The 23,169-nt window shown below is 34.6% G+C and overlaps 1 protein-coding gene across 1 annotated transcript; it reads right to left on the bottom strand.

Annotated features, from left to right (window-relative positions):
• Positions 1-2,588: 2,588 nt before the first annotated feature.
• LOC306875659 (putative sodium-coupled neutral amino acid transporter 11) lies at positions 2,589-8,883 on the bottom strand. Its single transcript, XM_079426341.1, has 11 exons — positions 8,814-8,883; positions 8,609-8,723; positions 7,809-7,883; positions 7,191-7,227; positions 6,106-6,274; positions 5,868-5,947; positions 5,038-5,108; positions 4,806-4,940; positions 4,575-4,687; positions 3,319-3,450; positions 2,589-3,231 (listed from the first exon to the last, which is right to left on the bottom strand). The coding sequence occupies exons 1-11, from the start codon at positions 8,853-8,855 to the stop codon at positions 2,941-2,943; spliced, it is 1,260 nt and encodes a 419-aa protein (XP_079282467.1). The 5' UTR covers positions 8,856-8,883; the 3' UTR covers positions 2,589-2,940.
• Between the last annotated feature and the right edge of the window lie 14,286 nt (positions 8,884-23,169).

Below are 23,169 nucleotides of genomic sequence, written 5' to 3'. Positions count from 1 at the left end.
CCTGGCACTGTAGGACAGAAAGCAAACACTACTGACTCAAGGCACAGCCTTAAGGGAGTGCTGGCAGATGGAGAGGTTAAACTAGATGAGTCAGTTCTGCAGAAGGTGGTGCATCCCTTCCCATAATGCATGCCACAGTGTCATTAATAGGCATGGTTGGCTTGTTGAAAAAAACTAAATTCTTGGTTTTGAACCAGTCTAATCTGGCATGCTGGACTGTGGGCTGTCAGCTTTGGCCACTTTTCATCTGGTATAGCTTGGAGACCAGCTTAAACCAGGTAAGACCAGCAAACCAGTTTAGGCTCTTTCAGCAGGGCATGTAGAGGTATTTTCCCACGGAGGGAGGATCTTTACTGACAGCCAACACTTTATTTAGACACGGCTACAAATATGAGGCTTTTTTTATTTAGTTATTTATTTGTTGATCATGCAGCCCTAGCTCAACTGGTGCATTAGAAGAAATATAATTCATGATCAATGACAACAAAAGACTTCCTTTATTATTATTTTAACTAATTCTAGTGATATGGTTTTCATTCAAACATGCTATTACCAGAGTTTGAATCCCGCTTTAACATTTTTTATTTTATAAACAGCACAAACTTGCAAATGAACTTAACAGCCAGTGATCACCCTGAATTTGTCATATGGAAAATGACAACTTTGACATTCCCGATTTGACATACATATATTTTTATAAACAGCAAAGAAAATGACAAATGTGCCCCTTAAGTCTCTGGGGTCTATTTGTAGCAATAGCCAACAATACATTGTATGGGTCAAAATTATCCATTTTTCATGCCATGAAGATATTTAGTAAATTTCCTAGTATAAATAACTTTTTTATAATATATAAATATATATATATAATATTTTTATAATATATAAGTATAAATACATTTTTGATTAGTAATATGCATTGCTGCTAAAACTTCATTTGGACGTCTTTAAAGGAGATTTTTTTGCACCCACAGATTCCAGATTTTGAAATAGTTGCAAAATACTGTCCTATCCTGACAAACGACACATCAATGGAAAGAGTATTTATTCAGCTTTCGTGTAATGTAAACATCTCAATTAAAAAACCCTTATGACTGGTTTCGGAGTCAGAAATGTCTAAATAGTCATCCAAGTTTTCCGGAGGTCTCCAAGATCATGACAAGATTGCATTTGTGGTAAAATAATGCTTTAATCAAAATGACAGATTACCTGAACATGATTTGTTAAAAACTCGTCATTAGTTTTTAAGAAATTAGCCGGTAAGATTTGCGTTTCAGGCGACTCAGGTTCGTGACACACATTTTTTATCAACTAAGCAAAACAGCAAATAAACTTGACAACAGTAGGTGACCAATAGGAAGAAAATGCGACGTTTTATCCATAAATCTGTTTGTTTTGACGAATAAATGCGTCACGATAGTTTGAATGAGCACGACGCCTCACACTTACCTTGAACTCCCTTGAACTTGCGCGCGGCTGTCAGCTGTCATCAGTCTCGCGAGCAATACAACAACAACAACAACAGGTTTTTCAGCGCCTCTCGTGACTTAAAGCACTGCTATGTTAGGTCCCGGTACCCCCTTAAAATTCTGCAACTCCCACCATATTTTCCAGAGTCCTGCCCCTGTCAACAGACGCTCCTCTGTTCCTATTCAACCGACGGAAGCCTCGCATTTTCAAGTCATGACACGATGATGTACTGTCTCTGCCAGCCCTCCCATCCTCACACTGGATTCACACTCCGGTTTGAGGTGGAATGCGAATTCCCATGTCGCCCCCGACCACAAGAGTCTCAACAAAGCAGTGCATGTGCTAAAATCCCACTCTCTCCCATGCGAGACAGTTCTGTCTGTTTCTTCCAGACTTCTCAAACGCAGCATAATTCATGCAACAGTTAAATACGATTGGGATGCATTAGGAAAATGTTGACAGAAATGCCAAATGATGATAATTATAGTACCTGCTATAGAGGATTTTGACGTGGAGGGCCACTACTGGCAAAACAGTGACATCTAGTGATAGAAGTGATCAGTGCATGGATAAAAAGAGAAGGGAAAAGAAGGCATTTCTGCTATTTACTCACCTTCATGTCGTCCATAAATCCTATGCTGTCACACAAATCTAAGAAGAGTTTCTGAAGAATATTCACACATATATTTTCCTTACAACGATAGTAGGCTGACTGAGTAGGCCTATTTAGTCTCTAATCAACTCTCAAAAAGTCTCCTTTAGTGTGTTGCACTTGTCCAGGCGTGTTCTTATTGTTTTCCCTTCAGATTTAGAGCATCCCAGTTGTGGTGAAGCACTTGTGGAACACAGGAGCAAAATGAAGTCAAAATACACGTTTGGAGGAAATCATTCCCTTTCGGTCTAAAAATAATCTCCTTTTTGATCAACATCAAGTCTCAAATCATTTTGTTTGGCACAAGAGTAAAAAAAAATTTTTTTGATAAGGCATGATAAAAGGTTCCCAAGGCATATAACATGAATAATTGTTTTAATAAAACTTAACATCTAAGACACAGGCTAATAGTGACTAATATCACCATAACTCATAGGCTAGATGTTCAGCTTTTTTTTTTTTTTTTGGAAGCAATACACTAGCTTTGTGTACAAAACTGAAATTTTGTCCTTTTAGGCCAAAATCAAACTTGCACATCACATTCAGCTAAAGATTATCATTGAACAACTTAAATTTGGGTCTGTTCCTTACATAAAGCTACTGTAAAGGTTCAAATGACATATACATTTATGCTTTTATACTTTTACAGTCTTCAAATGAAAATCGGAGAGTATATAAAGCAAGAACGTAGAACTGGAAGGTACCTCACATAATATCGTAGGCTTGTGATTTCTTTAGTACAACAATTGTTTCAACAATTAATCACTAGAAAACAGCATATAAAAAGATCCCAGTGAAAATGACAAAGTTAATGTCAGTCAGAAAATGCTGACATTCTGTGTGGCGTTAATAAACTGCAGCCCGCTGTTGGGTGAAGTGGTGCTGGGAACGGAGGTGTTGGAGACGGTGCAGTAGAACATCTCTGCTCCGTGTGAACAGTCCTGAGGGAAGAGCACCATCATGATCAAACCGATAATCATCACACAAACACCCGCCGCCAAGATGATGCTGGGGATGAGGTTTTCACCACGAAACCAGCGGCCGTCCGAGAGCTTCAGGAAACAGGCGGCGGGGAAGATGAACATGAGGGGTATGGCGCTCAAAACCCCCTGAGAGAGACAGAAACACAACAGTAACACACATCTCTGAATGTGACAGACTGCTGCCTCAATGATGACGATGAATCAACAACTCACATTTAGTTCCAGTACAAAACCCAGACAGTCATAAGAGAGCGATATGACAGTCGCCGCTGATATGATCACCAAGGTAATGATGACATGCATGGTGTTACTGAGCTCTCCTTTAAAACACACATTGGAGATCACCTGCACAGAATATAGACAACATCAAGAAACAACCAACTTTAAAGAAAGCTAATTCAATACTAGAACAAGTATGTCACACTTTAAAATGTATGCATACGGTTGACAGGATGACTGTAATGCATACAGGAAGTTCTGAAAAATGAAATCAAGAGTCTACAGACTTGCACCAAGGATATTAAAATGCCTTTCAACTTTCCTCTTTAATAAATAATAAAAAGTGTTAAAACCAGAGTACTTCACATTTTTATGTTATTTTAATATCACTGTTTTTATTTATATTTTGAATTTGCCTTTTTTATATATATTTTCCTTGTTCTTTTTAATTTTAAGCTTTTGTAACTATGTATTTTGGCATTTTTATATGTTTACATAGCTCAAATTATTTAATTGCATTATATTTAAATTATTTCACTTTGTTATTTTACTACATAAAGTTAAACTATATAATTATTATTATATAAACTAAATAATTATTATATTTTAGTTAATGTTTAATATTAATATTTTAATTTAAGTAACACATTTGTATTATGGTTTTAATTTTAGTTTCAGTTAACTAAGAGCATTCAATTAATTTGGTATTAATGTGTGCAAATTATATTTTTTTATGTATCAAATAATCACTTTCCACAACACTGCGTTAATCCCATGATAAAGACATTTTATTTATTTATTTATTTATTTTATTTTTTAATTTTGGTCATTTTGTTGTCATTTTTATATTTTTATGTTTATATATGTTTCAATTATTTTGATTTTGGTTTTGATTTTTACTGAATAAAAAGGAGAAATGTTGCCTTAGCAACTAGGTGAAATACAAATAGTTTACATTTGTTTATATAGGCCTACTGTACATTTTATTTCAGTTCACATTTATTTTATTTTCAATTAATTTAGTATTTAAATTGACAAATTGTATTTTTATCAGTGTCAATACTGCTGCAATTCCCATCACAACAAGTATTGTAGAGATCAGTATATTTATGATGATAAATCCACTTAAAGGTTGATCAAGGCCATGATCAGACTTTCATTTCAGGACATTTTTCAAGCTTTCAAGTAGTCAAAAGTGCCCCTAGTTGAATAATCACCCATACTGTATATAAAAGCTTCAATTATCTTACCTCACGGGTTACAAAGCACTCCAGAGGAAAGGTGGTGATTATACTGACGCCATAGCAGAATCGACCAAATGTAGCCAAATTATCATTCCTGCAGTAGTTCTCGAATATATCACCTTGGACAAGAAACACAAAAGGAAAACATGCAATTCTTTCAGTGCCTTTTGTTCCCTATGGCACAGATTTATCAAAGTAATAAGTGCAGATATTGTGACATCATTTACAGTAATTTACCTTGTGTATAACCAGTAAAAGTGGCATAACCTGCAGCAGCAAAGACAGCACTGACCAGTACGGCTGAGCCTACAGATACATGAGTGACAAGAGACCAGCTGCTCAGTGTGGGCTCCTGCAGCGACCCGTAGATCACTAGATAAAAGCTGGAAAATAGCAAACACGTCAAAGTTTCGATTGAAAAAGGTACTTTAATTGAAATACGTTGTTCATCGCTAAAGTCAAACTTCACCGAAAGACATGACAGCAACTGCTTGAATTGCATTCCACCGTGCAAACACCCATGCATCATCTGACGCAGGTCTGTGGGTGAAATAAAAATGTGAGTAATGCATAAAGCTAGTTATTCATTTTAGAAATAACGATTTTTGGTGTTGGTGCATGACCATGCAAACACCACTGCCCTGGTATTTTGAGTGTTTTTACAGGGTTTCTTTTAAAAAGACTTTTTAAGACCAATTTAAGAGAATTTATTAAAGCAAACACAGTACTTCAACATGTTCTCTAAATGTAAATGTCTAAGGAGAATACAATGAAGGGAAAACAAGTTTTCATACCCCACTGATAGATATTTGTTCTTGTTTTAAAGCATAAACTCACTTAATTTATCAAAATGTATTTTGATTTAAGGATATTTAGATATTTGTATTGGAATACAAGATAATACTGTTTGTTTTTGCATGAAACATTTAATGCCATGACTTTATTAATGTAAGACATTCTGCTCCAATTTAAGACATGTTAAGGCCTTAATTTGTGGAGAGAATTTTTTTTTTTAATTTAAGACCTGCAGAAACCCTGTTTTTAGTATGTCTTTAGAGCCACATTTCCAAGTCTCTATGATATTTAGGTCTAGAAACTGTTTTGTACTGGGGGTTTTTTTGCCTGTTTTTTTTTTTTTATCAAACATTCAATCTGGGTTTCGCAAGGCTAAGGGGTTTGCTTCATCATACATCACAAAATATGTGTATTGTTTCACTGCATTGGAATACTATGTTACTATAATACTATATGGTGGATGGTGTGAATGAATGCACACAGACGGAGAGAGATATTTTATACATCTGTGGTCCTAGTGTCGCTGCTCTCACGACCACTGTGTTGAGGATGGCAAGAGTCAAAAGCATGGACACTAAAGATACCTGGTACAGAGGAAGGGAGAGAGCTAAATAACAGCTAAATGACGGATTTATTGGGTGAAATATTAATTTAAAGCCACAGATCACAAATGATTATATTGAAAAAGATTTAAAAACAAAAAAACAGCAAAGGAACTTGGTAGAAGTAGGTAATACTCAACTTTTCCCAGCTTTGCTATATCTCTATAGAGAGACAGCGGGAGTGTAAACAGAAGAGTGGACATCATTATTACGAAATGTCTCTCTGTAAGAATGTATCCAGGACCAACTGGAAAAACAAAGAACACAAATGTCAGGTTTCTGCTTTTATCAGAAGTAAGAATATGGCATCTATATCCAAAATGAATGAATTTAATTTGATCAAGTCATGTGTTTATTGTACTATGATAACATGCTGTAACTTTTGGAGCTCAAAACAGAAAAATGGTTCTAAAATCCATGTATTAACAATATTAGCCATATTTGCATTTTACAGTTTTTCTTGATTGCTTAAACACATTTCTTGAAATCATGCCTCTTTTTTGTGAAACTCTAAACACGAATCCATAGCTTCTAACTTAATTCCCCAAACTTCCTATATGCAGGACAAAATGAAGCTCTCCACTCAAACCAATTCAATCTTGCTGAAAAACCAAACTTTGCTCTCAGACATGACACATAAACCCTCAAAAACACACACACTACAACACAGTTTTACACACTGATGTGATAAATTCAAAACAATACTACAAAAACCGGTAATAAGTGTGATACTCCCCAAATGTGTTATTCCTCAATTTAATGTAGTACAGTACAATACAGCAAACAACATCAAAAATAATATTCTGCCCCAATATCCTGTCTTTGGTCTGGAACTGGCCAAAGAACCTCTCCAACATCACAGGCTATACTGGCCCTGGCCGGGCAGCGGGGGTAAAATCCTCTCACATGCCTGATGTCCTTGTTCACAACCAAGATAAGCTAAATGTTTTGGTAATGTTGTCAATATAACAGTGCTCTGTTACGTAGTATTACCTGATGTAAACTATGGCAACTGTTTGGATGACAGTTACTGTACTGAAATGCAGAAGGCTGCACTTTGTATGCCATATATACATTTCAAAAGTACAAATGTACACATTACTGTATGTGGGATATTGATTGAAAAAGACTGGATATGATTCACAGTTACACTTTTACTAGTGGTCTGACCAAAAAAAACACACATTACAATGTCATTGTGAAATAGAAAAGAAAAAGAACAGACAGATTCCCTCCTCTGACCAGCAGGATGATGGAGTAATCTGCCGAAAGAAAAAATAATGCATTTCTCCACATTTAAACACACACTTTTGTTTTTACTTACTTACTTATATACATATAGTAAAACAAATTGCTCTTAGACATTTATTACTATGCTCCTAGACAGTACTGTGTAAAATACTTCATGCATTGCTTACAAAGAAAGCACAACAGTAATACTCATGTTAAAGGCGTAGTTCACTCAAAAATGACATGTTGGTCATCATTTACTCAACATTATGTCATTTAGATCCCATACTGTCTTTTTTTCATCTGTGAAACAAAAATGCAAACATAGGGTGGAATATCTGAGCTGCTCTTTTTCATGGTGAGGAAAGCATTACAAAATATATATATGGTGAAATATTATGGAGATTTTCTGTCAAAGAGACAAAAGCACCATAAATCTATCATAGCGCCACAAAACTATCACATATCCTAAAGTTGAATATATGAATATAGGCTACATTTTTCAATGCATTTTCATTTGAATACAAATAGGCTTCCTTTGCAATGCATGCAAGTGTTTTAACACTACTTTGATAGATGCAGTTAACGGCTCATGCACATTTGCAGTGCATACCTGTGATGAAGGCAACCAGAATAAGCAGCAGGAGACCCATTGGGAGGCCGGCCTGACTCAAGGAGTATGGCAAACCTTGATGAATGAAACCAAGATATCAGAGATGCGGAGGACTTGAAATAGATAAAAAAACTATAATAAAACAATTTTTTTCCTGATCAGGCAGGTGATAGAGCACAAAATAGCTACTGACAAGAATGCATACATTAAATATTTATTGCTGACCTTTTCTGGACCCAAAGATATATCACAGGACCAGAAAAATATTTGTTCTTTTTTTTCCTGCAGCAGAGGCATGTGAACTGACTGTGAGGCTGTTCTACAGTCATATGATCCTGCACCGCGTGGAATCTAAGCCAGTTCTCACATCTACTGACCTACTAAAATACGCACAAATGTGACTAATAAGAAACTAATGAACATAACAGCATCCAAGAATATACTTGATTTTCTATATAGATATTGCACGGACTATTGCAAACTATTTGTTTGATTTGAACAAATCCATTTTACACTATATTTTAGATAATAAAGTATTACTGGACATTCTCTCAACCAACTTTATGAGAAACACTTATAGTATTAAAAGAGTTCACATGTACACTTGATGATGCTTTTCCCTCAACATCCACTTCAACTAATCAATTTAAAATAATAATAATTAACATTAACATGTTTTAAGTTTAAGAGGAACATATATTTTGTTCAGTGTGTCCAAAGTTTTGAATGGTACTGCCTGTATGTATTTACTCAACTTAAAATTATACTATTTTTTAGAAGCATTGATAATAAAACATTACCTATAATTCCAGATCCTATAATGGAATTGATGAAATTAAATGAGGCCGAGGATATTGAACTAGTTTTCCCCATGTCCGTATGTGAAGACAACAAACAATCCCTGTCACTGTCCATCTGCAAAGACAGAAACTCACATCACAAGCTTGTTCAGTATATCTCAATATATCAATTATTCATGAATAATCAATAAACATGCAAACACACCTGTTGAACTGTGCCGCTTTTTTCTCTTCTGTGGTTCTCCATTAAAAACAGCCCTTCTGAGATGTCCTGCTGCACTAGATGGATGTTTCCCATGTCATGGACTCAAGCAGCAGTAAAAGTGCTCCACCTGATTCATTCAGTCCACCCACAGAATAAAAATACGCCCCTTACTGCTACGTTTGAGCATCGGCTGCAGGGTGTTTGAAAAGCTGGTTCTACATGAAGAGCTTAATCTGTGTTTGACACACAAAGCCTGTTAAACCGTATTATAGCTGCCGGACGAACATTTGCTCAACAGTCTAACTTTACTGGGAAATAGTGGAAAGTAACTGAACTCAATTCAAATGTAAAGTGTAAAATATAACATCTATAAAGACACAAACAGGGATGCAAACATAGCCATATGCCGTATGTGCTGTAGTTTACACAGACAGACAAAGTGCTTGTGTCTACCGGACAACTCTGTGTGTCCTGCAGATCGTCAAGTGCTGCTGAGCAACGGCCCGACTCCATGACATCTGGATGATCCTTGAGCAAGTGTCCACAATCATCCTGCGTGAGAAAACATATAACAATGCACAATTTAGATACAGTAGATGTACATCAGTTATGTGCATTGAGTTATTTTGTTACATTATATATTTTGTCATTAAAGTTCATGACATTATTTTAGTAGTCATGGTTCATGGATAGGCCCATTTTGATTATCTTAACTTTTGACCTTGTTTTTTTTTACCATCTGCATTGCTATCGAATTTAAATAGTTCATTTAGGCTGGTAAATTGAACAATATTTGTTAATTATATGTCTTATGAAATATAAATAAACTGTTTCGTGTTGTCTCACATACTGCTATGAAATGTAAACAAACACTACAAGTCAAAAGTTTAGACACCCTGACTGAATTTATATTTCTCAAATATGCTAAAAACGTTTCTGCTAAATGCTTGAAGTTGAAATGATTTAAAAAAAGATTTTTTTTAAGCATTTTTAATGGATGAGTGTAACAAATAGTGAAAGAAAAACAGCCAAAACACTGAATTCTGGCAGCCAGTTTCTTTCTTTCTTTCTTTCTTTCTTTCTTTACATGTAAAATGTGTGTAGATAATGAAACCCAGGTGAAAAAAAGTGCACTTCCATAATATACTTAAAAATTATTCTTTAGTATTTCATAAGACAAACTTAAGATCGTCTAAGTGCACTCAGAAGTGCTATTTTGGAACACCATGATTATGAACTAAAATGTGCTTTTAACATACCAAGGGGTGAGAACCAGAAGGGCATAAGTCACATTTTTGGTGAAATTGATATATATATATATATATATATGAAAGCTCTTAATGAGCTCTTTCTACTGGCAAAAGTACTGTAATCCATGAGTGTACAAATTTGTATTATAAACAAAAATTCGGATAAAACTATGGTCAAATTTTAGTTTTGGCTCTCCTGTAAAATTGCTGAAATGTCACTTACGCCCTTCTGGTTCTCACCGCTCCATACTCTGTATTTAAAAAATGTATTTAATTGCCACATGTACTACAACTTGAGTGTACTAGTGTATGAAAAATTGGTGCAAGTGTACTACAAGTGTCAACTAAATAAAATTTTAAATACAGAGATAGATATTTAAATACTTAGATGATCTTAATTTTATTTTAAGAGGCACTAAAGAATAATTTTCAGTATATTAATGCGTGAAAATATAGCACTATGGAAGTGCACTTTTTTCCACCTGGGAACCCAAACACTGCTTCTATGTGGTTTAATCCACTAGGTGGAGGCACCAGGCTTCTCTGTCCTCGTCTGAAGCGCGTGAGCTGATAATATCACTCATATATGGAATTAAATTGATTAAACCCACAAAATCGCTTTGCTCAGCTATGCCGTTTTTATGAACTCACTTTAAAAAGTCTGTAGTAAGTAAATTTAAAGTGAATTTTTAAAATAAATGGTGCTTCATAGAAAGATTTCTTTATCGGTGTAACCATGTTGATATTCTGATAGGCCTATTAAAGAAAGCATAAGATAAAGTCTTTGAATTTCTTTTTTAACAACACACTGTCATCTAAAATCTAACAGTATGGAGAAAATAAAGACAACCATCTTTAATTTAAATTTTTTTTCAATTTGTTTTGTTTTTGTCAAAATGTGGGTATTTAAAGACAAGGGGTGGGGCAAAAAAATGCATACAGAAATAAATCAAAGTGAAGTCATCTTCACCTCTTGATGTGTTGCGGGTAATCTTTCTGGCGTCAGTTTCCGTCAAGTTCTGAAAATTTAGGACTCCTACTAAGGCGAAGGTCAAGCGTTTAATATTCATAAGCGAACGTTCTCCATTGGACGGTTACGATGTCACGTCAGCACAATTTAATTAATATTCATAAGGCGATCTGTTGCCTGAAGTTGGATACGGTAACGTTAATACGCCCTACTTAATATTCATGAGCTCAGTCTCAGGCATACTAGGAGTGGTGATTTCGCTCTGGGTCTAATGAATAACCGGAAGCGCTCATCTCTGTGATCTCAAGCACTTCGCTCTTTTTGATCACAGTCTTCTGCGATTTTTTTTTTCCAGCCTAAAATCCCTTGGAGTTTACTTACTTGGGTAAAGTTGCCCACACTGTCTGTTTTCCTCCTCCTTGGATCACCGCATCAAGTTCTACTCCTGGACGCTGAGGATTAATTTATCTCATGTTGGCAGAAATTATCTGATTTTTGCTGGAAGATGGTGAGTGGATCATAAAGTGCTGCTGAAAGCTATTAAAATTTATGAAAAAAAAAGCTCCAGGTTATAATTGCATGCAAATAATAATACAATGTCTGATGCATAAGAGTTATGTTTAACCAGGATTTTAAAATGAAATCTGAGCTTGATTGTGATTATACAGTAGCAAAAGTCATTAGCATGCTTCGTTTTTATTTTCTCATTCAGTTGACAGTATTCAATATAACGAGCATTCATAACTCCTGCTTTACTCAGTTATTCATATAAGTAGTTTAGTTGGCTGTGATAGGCTTACTTTTCTGTGTCTGTATTGCATGCAGTAAGTCATTGTTGCCATAACAGCATCAGATGCAAAAGAAAAAAAGTTATTGCATAGGCTATCTGTACATTGATGGATTTGTTTGGTTTTCCGACATCCATTTATAATAAATGTCAGCACTGGTCTAGACTGCGCCACAGGTTTTGTGCTGTTATTATGCATTTTATAATATTTCTAATGCATTTGATTAGTTCAATGCTCCAAGCTATCATCCTCTGCTTGTTTTTATTCTCGCTCCTTGTTTTTTATTTTATTTAAATTTTTTTGAGAGACATGTCAACTGTCCTGGTTGACGCCCTGGATATCCACTTTTCCAGTGATTGATTCTTGGATCTGCGGTGGAAGAGATGATGCCACAGGATACAAATAGTTCATTCAGCTCACACGAAGTTGTATTTCTCTATTAGACTTCTAAACCGCGTTTAATATTTGACTTCAATAATGAACTATATGCAGTTCGATTCATTTCCTGGAGTCGGTTCTTTCGAACAGTTCATTCTAAATAGCTCACGTATTCTTGTCGTCACCAGTTTCAGTGAAACCATATGAAAAGCACATTTACTCAAATGCTATATGAATCCTAATTTTGAGTTTACTTATAGAAATGTTATTTCTGGCTTTCATGAATGTGAAAAAAAGTGATGCTTATTTTATAAACCTTATTTTCCTATTAGCTAAATATCATATTCATAAATGTAAATTTTCTAAATGTAAACCTTTTTATTACGATTCAAATTGGAAATGAAAAATTACTTTGAATCTATTGAATTCTCTACAAACGTGAAAGCCAGAAGAACAATGACTTTGTGGAAGGACTTGGAACTTCCTTTGGTTGTTGTGTTTTGAGATGACAATTGTTGTTGTTGTTTTTTTTTTCAGGCATTCAAAAAAAAAAAAAAAAAAAAAAAAAAAAAAAAAGCACATTTACAATTTTTTTTATAAATTTTATATTTGCATATAAATTATAAATATTTGGTTATAAATGCATAATAATAAAATAAGAACATTAATAATAATAATAATATTTTTAAGTGTTTTATTGTAACTCCGTGTGTTGTGTTCAAGACATTTTGTGTTCAAAATTCAAGACAATTCAAACCAAGTTAATTTACATAAAATGAAATTGATTTACATATTTCACATCCATGCATGTTTTGTTTAATGATGTTGTAGCCGCATTGGTTTATGAGTCAATGAGACAAAACAGTCACAAATTCGTAGGCCTAAACAAACATGCCCCAGTCAAAAAAGCTTTTACTATTAGTTCACTCACCAGTTTTTGGTGATTTTTATTTTTATTTTATTTTTTATCCGAACACTGTTCTGACTCGTGAATTGATTTAGTTCGATTTGAGAACGCATGCGTTCATATTGACTTAGCAATTCGAATTGCTTTGCTTCTGATCGCCTTTCCAGCAATTGATGAAGCCACAACATGAGAAGTTCATTCAATGCATACAACGACAGTTTCATAGAGAACTGAGTTTTATTTGACTGCAGCTGATGGAACTGTGGTTATTTATGAAGAAAGTAAGGTATATGGTCAATCTTCAGAAAGATTTGATCATAAATGAAGTCATTTATTGCGCTCGAGTGCATTAAGCCACCAAAATCGGCTCATAAATCGCTTCATACAGATTAGATTTAATAAAAGAAGGCATGTTCCGCCCACCTCAGCTGAACACAACCGTCTAGAAGGCGCCTATTTAAATTAAATCAGGTATTTCTCCACAGGCAGGCAGACAGTCATAATATGAAGGCTTTCTTCATCAGTTACATAAGATGAGAGAAATGGTGCTTAGCCTACATTATAATATAGTGGCGCGATAATTCATAGACTGAAAGACAATACGAGTCATTTTACTTCTGTAATTTGATGTATTTGAGAGGTCCATTTTATTTTAAAAGTATACTTGCTTACATGCTTGTAAAGTGTAAATTAAGCACCCACATTGGCACTGAAAATTGTTGTATATTTATAGTATTATATTATTAATGTTATATAATTTGCATATTATAATATAGCTTTTAAGACTGAAATAGTTGTTTTTTAATTCTGTTCTGTTCTATACGCAAAGTATCGGTATTACAAAGCATTATAATCTGACAGGAGGCATCAGTGAATATGGGCTGTTAGATCCATTACTGAGCACGGTTTGGGATTCAGAGGCATTTTGCTAAGTGCTCTTGGAGGTTTTTGGTTTCATTCCAGCATATATCCACACTTGGGAAACTTAATGTTTTCCTCACAAGGCAATGGGAAACACTTGAAGTGCTTGACATGATGGCTCCGATTGAATCTGTTTGTGGTTTTACTTTTTGGTGAAAAAGCTTAGTCTGTTTTGGACTGTGTGGAGACAAACAGAGAGGTGGGGAAATTTGCATAATGTAAACCGAATTGTTCATTCAGACAAGAATGTCAACAGCTGAATCATCTGCTCTCATTGCTTAAAATTGTTTCCAGTAGTACAAACCTTAGCTTTTCTTTCTGTTCTTGTGTGTATTACTGCTCTCCTGACAAACAAACCAGGACTGTGTTCCAGCTTTTAATCAGCAAATGTTGTTTTATTTGGTTCAAAGAAAAATCAATCTTTTGACTGTTTGACTGAGCCTTTAGTGTGACTTTTGACTTAAGTCATATATTTTTAACTTAAGGTTTAAAAGTTGTTGGCTAGTATACACGGCTAGCCGTTGATTATCCCTTACATATTGCATTGTATTCTAGCCAAGAACCACCTGAAAGAAGATCTATCTATCTATCTATCTATCTATCTATCTATCTATCTATCTATCTATCTATCTATCTATCTATCTATCTATCTATCTATCTATCTATCTATCTATCTATCTATCTATCTATCTATCTATCTATCTATCTATCTATCTCTGTCTGTCTGTCTGTCTGTCTGTCTGTCTGTCCGTCCGTCCGTCCGTCCGTCCGTCCGTCCGTCCGTCCATCCATCCATCCATCTATCTATCTATCTATCTATCTAGATCTCATATAGATCATATTTAGATTAAGAGTCATTAAATGACATTAAAAGACTCACAGTGCAGCTCACAAAATACTAATTAATAGTCATTTTATATCTTTACCAGTCTTTTCCAGTAACCTTCAAACTGTTTCAAACCCATTTTTAAACATAAAATTTAGTATGATCAGATTTTCTTTTAGATTTTTTTTAAGTACAGGTCAGAATAAGTACGTTGTTTCATGTTTACATAAATAGGTCTGTTATGTTTAACGACAATTATTAAAAATTATTTTGCTATTTTATTTTCATAAAAGTTATTTGAAACATTAAAGTAGATCCTTTTCATTAAAGACCCTTTACTTGCATTTAATATGTTTTTATGTATATAAAATATGACCCTGCACCATAAAACCAGTCTTAAGTGTCAATTTTTCAACTGAGATTTATACATCATCTAAAATCTGAATAAGTAAGCTTTTCCATTGATGTATGGTTTGTTATGATATGACAATATTTGGCTGAGATACAACTATTTGAAAATCTGGAATCTGAGGGAGCAAAAAAATATGATATTGAGAAAATCACCTTTAAAGTTGTTCAAATGAAGTTCTTAGCAATGCATATTACTAATAAAAAATTAAGTTTTGATATATTTACGTTAGGAAATTTACAAAATATCTTCATGGAACATGATCTTTACTTAATATCCTAATGATTTTTGGCATAAAAGAAAAATTGATAATTTTGACCCATACAATGTATTTTTGGCTATTGCTACAAATATACCCCAGCGACTTAAGACTGGCTTTGTGCTCCAGGGTCACATATCACTTTTTTAAATCTTGTTTGATGCAGACACCAAAATGGGACTTTTCTTTGATGCATACAAATATATATATTTAATTTATTTGCTTTGTTATAATGCTTTGTATTATAATCTTTTAAATGTGAAACCTAAATTGTATGATACTAATTATTCCATGACAACGCATCATATAAAATCAACTGATTTTAGTTTTTATTGTGTTATATTTAATTTATGTAGACAATATAGTTTCAGTTATATATCAGACAGTTATCGGTAAGAATAATAATAAAAAATGATATATACAGAGCTCTACAGATCATTCTTCATAACATAACAGTCTAATGCACATATGTTTTGGTTTGTTTCTTGTTTTTCTTGCTGCCCAGTCAAATTTCTATTGAGTTCTACACTCACCGAACGATACGGTTTCTACAGACTGATAAAGAGCAGATCAGCTGGCATTTGGTGAGGCGACCTCACTGTCCGTTGTCAGGCGTATTTGTCTTGCAGAGGAGTCAATATATCATGTAGAGAGATTAAAGGCTTTGAGCGAGAGTCAGGTTGCTGTTGTCGATGGTAATCATGTGATGAATATCATGTGTAATTTGGAGTAACCTCAGCCATCGCTTAGATGTTGACTCGTGGCTCTGTTTGAAGTTTATTTTGGCTCTTGTTTGATAACCAGGCCTGTCAGTCAGCTACTCAACCTCTAATTAAAATGAATGCCATGTCTGCTGGGAGTACAGATGTGGTCAACAACCTGTTAATCTCTCAGAGGACACGATGTACTACCTGCAGATAATAATCTGGATTTATTACATCCTTAGAGTACTGCTGAAGATGGCATCTGTTGCAAACTCTTCATGGTTGGTAACAGGCGTGCCAGTTAACTTACAGACTTGTTGAAATCAAATTTACATACAAGGTAAAGAAGATTTTGAAGGGAGAAAGTGTTCTTAACTTTGTCAGGCGGGTGTGTATATATATAAATATATATATACACACACACTGCCGCTCAAAAGTTTGGGATCAGTAAGATTTTTTATGTTTTTTAAAGAAGTCTCTTCTGCTCATCAAGGCTGTATCTATTTGAACAAAAATACAGAAAAAAGTTCTTATTTTGTGAAATATTATTGCAATTTAAAAGAGTAGTTTTCTGTTGTAATATACTTTAAAATATAATTTATTCCTGTGATCAAAGCTGAATTTTCAGCATCATTACTCCAGTCTTCAGTGTCACATGATCCTTCAGAAATCACTCTAATATGCTGATTTATAATCAATGTTGGAAACCATTGTGCTGCTTCTTTTGTTTTTTGGGACCTGTGTTATTTTTTTTAGGATTCTCTGATTAATAAAAAGTTGAAAAGAACAGCGTTTATTTAAAAAAAATAATTTTGTGTTACCATTTACAATGCTATTCAAAAGTTTGGGGTCACTACATTTTTTCTTTCTTTTTTTTTTAAAGAATTAATACTTTTATTCAGGAGGGATGTGTTAAATTAATAAAAAGTCATAGTAAAGACTTATATTGTTAGAAAATATTTCTATTTTGAACAAATGCTGCTCTTTTTAAACTTTGTATTCATCAAAGAATCAAAGAAAAAATAATCATGTTCCAAAAAACAATATGAAGCAGCACAACAGTTTCAACACTCATAATAAATCAGCATATTTGAATGATTCCTGAAGCATCACGTGACACTGAAGACTGGAGTAATGATGCTGAAAATTCAGCGCTGCGTCACAGAAATAAATTCTATTTTAAAGTATATTAAAATAGGAAACCAATATTAGATTTCACAATATTCTGTAAAGATATTGTGTATATGCATGTGTGAATTATGCAATAAACAAAACTAAAAAATAAATAAAATATATTGTTTCTATAGATGCAACCAACAACGTTAAATTAATAATTGTATATTTGTCCGTCATTTTGATCCATTATGCAGTGCTTCATGGTATTGCAGTTCTTTTCCTCATTAAAGCCGTTAAGTACACAGTCTTCTGCCTTTGTTTGATTTTTAAATATCTTTTGCTTCAAATAAAAGTTTGTAATGTTGTGATTCTCCTCATAGTTTGTTGGAATGGTTCATGGCTTATAATGCTTTAACAAAGACTTTTTAAAAACCTCATGGAAGAAATGTTGATCATCTAAACATTTAACGCGCTATATAGAAATGTATTGTTTGCTGTTCAGTTTAATTGTGCTGCCTATGCAATGTCAAAACAGCTATTTCAGACATATCAAAACACTAGAAAAATCAATAAATATGAACTAGATAATACAGCAGGCTGTATTTGTAGTCTGTCAGGGTTCCTGGGCTGTTTTTAGTCCCAGTGCATCCCTGCTGTTACCGAAAGCACATTGAAATGCAATTAATCATTTGTCAGACTGTTGAGTCCCAAGTGATGTAGTTGAAATCACAGTATCCTGCAAAGTGCCATGAAATGGACGATGATAAGCGTCTGTAACCCTACGTACAGTTTTGGAATAAAAGGAGAAGGAAAAAATAAAAGTTTACTGTACAATTCACAGTGAAAGATTAATGCATTACTGGTGCTTTTGCCCCAGCTGATATTGCTTTTTTTTTCTTTCAGTTGGTGGTTGTGTGGCTAATCATACAGCATTTGTATTTGTATTACTAAAATTTGATGGTATACCTGTAAAGGTTAAACTGTACCACAAAAGCAAAAAAAAAAAATTCTCCATTTCTCCAGCTCTTTTTACAGATGGGCTGCTTTATTTATCAAATTGCTTTTTGTCATTTTAACAGATAAATCTATTGTATTGCGTTTCCCAATCCCTACTTTACTATCTTTCGCACAGAAATGGATACTAATAGGGACTGGAAGGATAGAAAAATGGAGGGAATGAATTTTTAAAAGGTCCCTTAAAAATAGACTAGGAGAGAGACGGGAATAAGGATTCGAGAAGATAAATGAGAGATCCCAAGTGGAATAATTCATGGGATATTGTTCATTAAGTTGGGTGAGCAGATTGCAAGACAGAATGTGTCTGTTGTGCTTTTGTAAGAATAGGATAAAAAGGAAAAAGAATACAGTTCTCTCACATCTTATACTTTCTTTTACAAAGAAAATACCTTTATTGGCATTGATGGTTCCATGAAGAACCTTTAAAATCCTTGGAAACTTTCCATTGCACAATAGTGGAAAAAAGGTTCTTTAGATTATTAAAAATGTGGGAAAAAATAGTTCTTTTAAAACTGTTCACTGTGTTCTTCCTGGAAGTCCAAAATGGTTCTTCTATGGCATCAATGCACACACACACACACACAAATCTTCAGATTTTTAATACAGTATATGATTTTGTTTTTCATACTAAGTATACTAATGTTTTGCTCATTTGTGACCATTGTTGTTTTCCAACCAGGATTCTGATCTGCATCCTTTTCTTTCCAGCGTAATTTGTGAAGTCTGATATCTTAAGGAAATTATGTTCTCCTCTTAGTGACCCGAAGACAGATTATGATATAGTAATGCAATTAGGAAATTATATCTGATAATGATTCTTAGTATTACAGAGGAAATGTCTGGCTGTGTGTGTTTCTCATGTGTGGCAAGTTCTCAAGTTCAAGTTCAAGTTCAAGTTCTATTTAGGTTTCCTGGTTTATACTGTGTTTGATTTCTGGAGTGAAATGTGGTCTCCCCACTCTCAACAAAGTGCAGAGTTGGTTTATCACTCTTGGGAGCTCTTAATGTTGAGGGTTTTCCAGTGAACACATATTAGAAGAGATTTTTTTCAGTGGTTGGGCCTATAGTGATTTATCTGAAATAAGAGAAATCATCTCCTCCTTCACTAATTGGGCTTGATGCCCCATATATTGGGAAGTGACTGCACTGATTGAGCTTGTGAACACATTGATTGCATGGCTTTCCTTTTTCCAGTTTTAAAGCATTTTACAGTAGTTAAAATTCAGTAACTATATGCAAATATGTCAAAAGGGGCGTCTTTTTGTTATGTTTTGAGCTCAACATTATATGCGAGATTTGCAACTGAATGGTACAGAATATGTTTCGGAACAAGTTGAACATGGCACTAGTGCCTTAAATACAACACTATATGCAAGAGTTCAAAATCTCATAATCTCAAAATCTCGTTAAGCTATGTACATCCACTAAACTCTGCACAGTCCTTCAGCTTGTTCTGATTTGCTTTACTTTGTCTTTTATAATGAATCAGATTAAATGACCTTCCAACAGCTGTTTAAATAGCTATTAAATATCCCATAGACTTAATTAAAAAAAAAAAATTCTACCATTTTTATCAGATTTTAGTCCTGATTTGAAAACTTAATTTTGGCAAACAGTTATGGGATTTCTTCCCCCATTCAAATACAACCCGAATTCCAGAAAGGTTGGGATGTTTTTTAAATTTGAGTAAAATGAAAACTAAAAGAATTTCAAATCACATGAGCCAATATTTTATCCACAATAGAACATAGATAACATAATGTTTAAACTGAGAAAGTTTACAATTTTATGCACAAAATGAGCTCATTTCAAATTTGATGCCTGCTACAGATCTCAAAATAGTTGCATGTTTACCATGGTGTAGCATCTCCTCTTCTTTTCAAAACAGTTTGAAGACATCTGGGTATCGAGGTTATGAGTTTCTGGAGTTTTGGTGTTGGAATTTGGTCCCATTCTTGTCTGATATAGGTTTCCAGCTGCTGAAGAGTTTGTGGTCGTCTTTGACGTATTTTTTGTTTAATGATGCGCCAAATGTTCTCTACAGGTGAAAGATCTGGACTACAGGCAGGCCAATTCGGCACCCGTACTCTTCTACTACGAAGCCATGCTGTTGTAATAGCTGCATTATGTGGTTTTGCATTGTCCTGCTGAAATACACATCGTCTGAAGGGGAGCATATGTTGCTCTAAAACCTTTATATACCTTTCAGCATTCATAGTGCCTTCCAAAACATGCAAGCTGCCCATACCATATGCACTTATGCACCCCCATACCATCAGAGATGCTGGGTTTTGAACTGAAGGTTGAAAACACGCTGGAAGGTCTCCCTCCTCTTTAGCCCAGAGGACACGGTGTCCGTGATTTACAACAAGAATGTCAAATTTGGACTCTGACCATAGAACACTTTTCTGCTTTGAAAGAGTCCTTTTAAATGAGCCTTGGCCCACAGGACACGACGGCGCTTCTGGATCATGTTCACATATGGCTTCCTTTTTGCATGATAGAGCTTTAGTTGACATCTGCAGATGTCACGGCGGATTGTGTTTACTGACAGTGGTTTCTGGAAGTATTCCTGAGCCCTTTTATTAATGTCAATGACAGAATCATGCCGATGAGTGATGCAGTGTCGTCTGAGGGCCCGAAGACCACGGGCATCCAACAAAGGTCTTTGGCTTTGTCCCTTACGCACAGAGATTTCTCCAGTTTCTCTGAATCTTGTGATGATGTTATGCACTGTAGATGATGAGATTAGCAAAGCCTTTACAATTGGACATTGGTGAATATTGTTTTTAAAGTATTCCACAATCCTTTTACGCACTCTTTCATGGATTAGAGAACCTACTTCTGAGAGACTCTGCCTCTCTAAGACATCCCTTTTATAGCTAATCATGTTACAGACCTGATGTCAATTAACTTAATTAGTTGCTAGATGTTGTCCCAGCTGAATCTTTTCAAAATGTCTTGCTTTTTCAGCCCTTTGTTGCCCCCATGCCAACTTTTTTGAGACCTGTAGCAGGTATCAAATTTGAAATGAGCTCATTTTAGTGGATAAAAGTGTAAAATTTCTCAGTTTAAACATTTGTTATGTATGTTCTGTTGTGAAACAAATATTGTCTCATGTGATTTGAAAGTCTTTTAGTTTTCATTTTATTCAAATTTAAAAAATGCCCCAACATTTCCAGAATTCGGGTTGTAGCTGCCTTTTTGAGTTACTAAAATGGCCGCTTACTGACTTGCATCAAAGACTATTTTTTATGGGGCAGTTAATTTCAAATTTTGTTGCTGATTTGAAATATGTAATTTAATTGTGAGCTCAGCATGCAGTTTTTGATATTTCAGGATTTCCCAATTAATTTAGATAAGACTTAGATGTCTGAAATAGCTGCCCAGAGGCATTGCAAATATGGCCGCTGAATGAACAGACATTCCTTGAAAGGGACTTTGCTTGCAGGACCTTAAAGGGACTTTCTTTTAAGCTTTTAAGTCATGTCCATCAATATTAGCACAGTGCCACACTTTGACTTCATAGGCTTTTTTTCTAATTGATTGGGTGTACAGTTTTCCTGTTGCAGACAAAATCCAATCAAAATAATCCTGTTTCTGATTTGATTTGAACTTCCAAACCAAATCAACATTAAAAATGAAAATTCTGACATTAATTACTCACCCACATGTCATTCCAAATCAGTAAGACCTTCGTTCATTGAGATATTTTTGATGAAATCCAAGAGCTCTCTGACCCTCCTATAGACAGCAATGTAACTGAAATGTTCCCAGGCCCAGAAACATAGTAAGGACATTGTTAAAATAGACCATGTGACATCAGTGGCGCAACTGTAATTTTATGAAGCTAGGAGAATACTTATTGTGTGCAAAGAAAACAAAATCAAGGACTTTAATCAACAATTCTTGTCCATTTATAAAACAGTTTGGATCCCTTTAAAGTAATTATAGTGTATTAAATAAGTGAGTGCATGGTTATGTAGTGATTATGGATTTGGCATGGTGGTCTGAGGGTGTCAAACCTCAGCTGAAGTGACCCATGAACTGAATATGTATGAAGTTGTCCTCTGTCACATGAGCATAACGTGTGCTCCAAATGCTGATTCAAATTACCAGCTCAACCAGCAAGAACAAACATGGAAATTTGCTTATCGGATGTCTTTTAGCAGGTCAAGGGACATTTCTTTAAATAAAATCATAGGCCTATGTAATGTCAAGTAAACCAAACAGCTGGTGTCCTTTTCTCGAGAAGCACATGTGTGCTGGTTGACTAGCTAGTGTTGTTTTTTTTATGCTGATTGGTTAGTAAGGGAGGTTGTTGATCCACCAGTTAGGACAGTAGCAAATTAAAGGGACAGTTCACCCAAAAATGAAAATTTGCTGTTAATTTCCTGACCCTCAGGCCATCCAAAGATGTAGGTGACTTTTTTCTTGAGTAGAACAGCAAAGAAGATTTTTAGCTGAAACCGTGGTGCTTGGTTATTCATAAAATGCATGTTAGTGGCTGTCTCTCTTTGAGAAGAAAAACAAAATCTTATTAAGAACACAAAATTAATACCATGGCTCCTGACGATGTACAAATAAAATGCAAAATTACAACATTATTACCTGTAATCCAAAGTCCATATATTCAATTAATGTAACTGAATTAATTATTAAATTAAAATAGCTTACAACTGTTATTTAAATGTATACAATTCAATAAATTAATAAGTGAAGTGCATGTAAATAAAAATGTAAAAATGACTCTTACCACGCTCTGCTAGCTAGTTGTAGGTTTAAGTCCTCCTCTTTTAAGTCGGGTGGGA

This window comes from Barbus barbus, assembly GCF_936440315.1.
Source record: "Barbus barbus genome assembly, chromosome: 10".
Taxonomy (NCBI): Eukaryota; Metazoa; Chordata; class Actinopteri; order Cypriniformes; family Cyprinidae; genus Barbus; species Barbus barbus.
The sequence above is the reverse complement of the archived record's forward strand: the minus strand, read 5'-3'. Positions and strand labels throughout refer to the sequence as shown.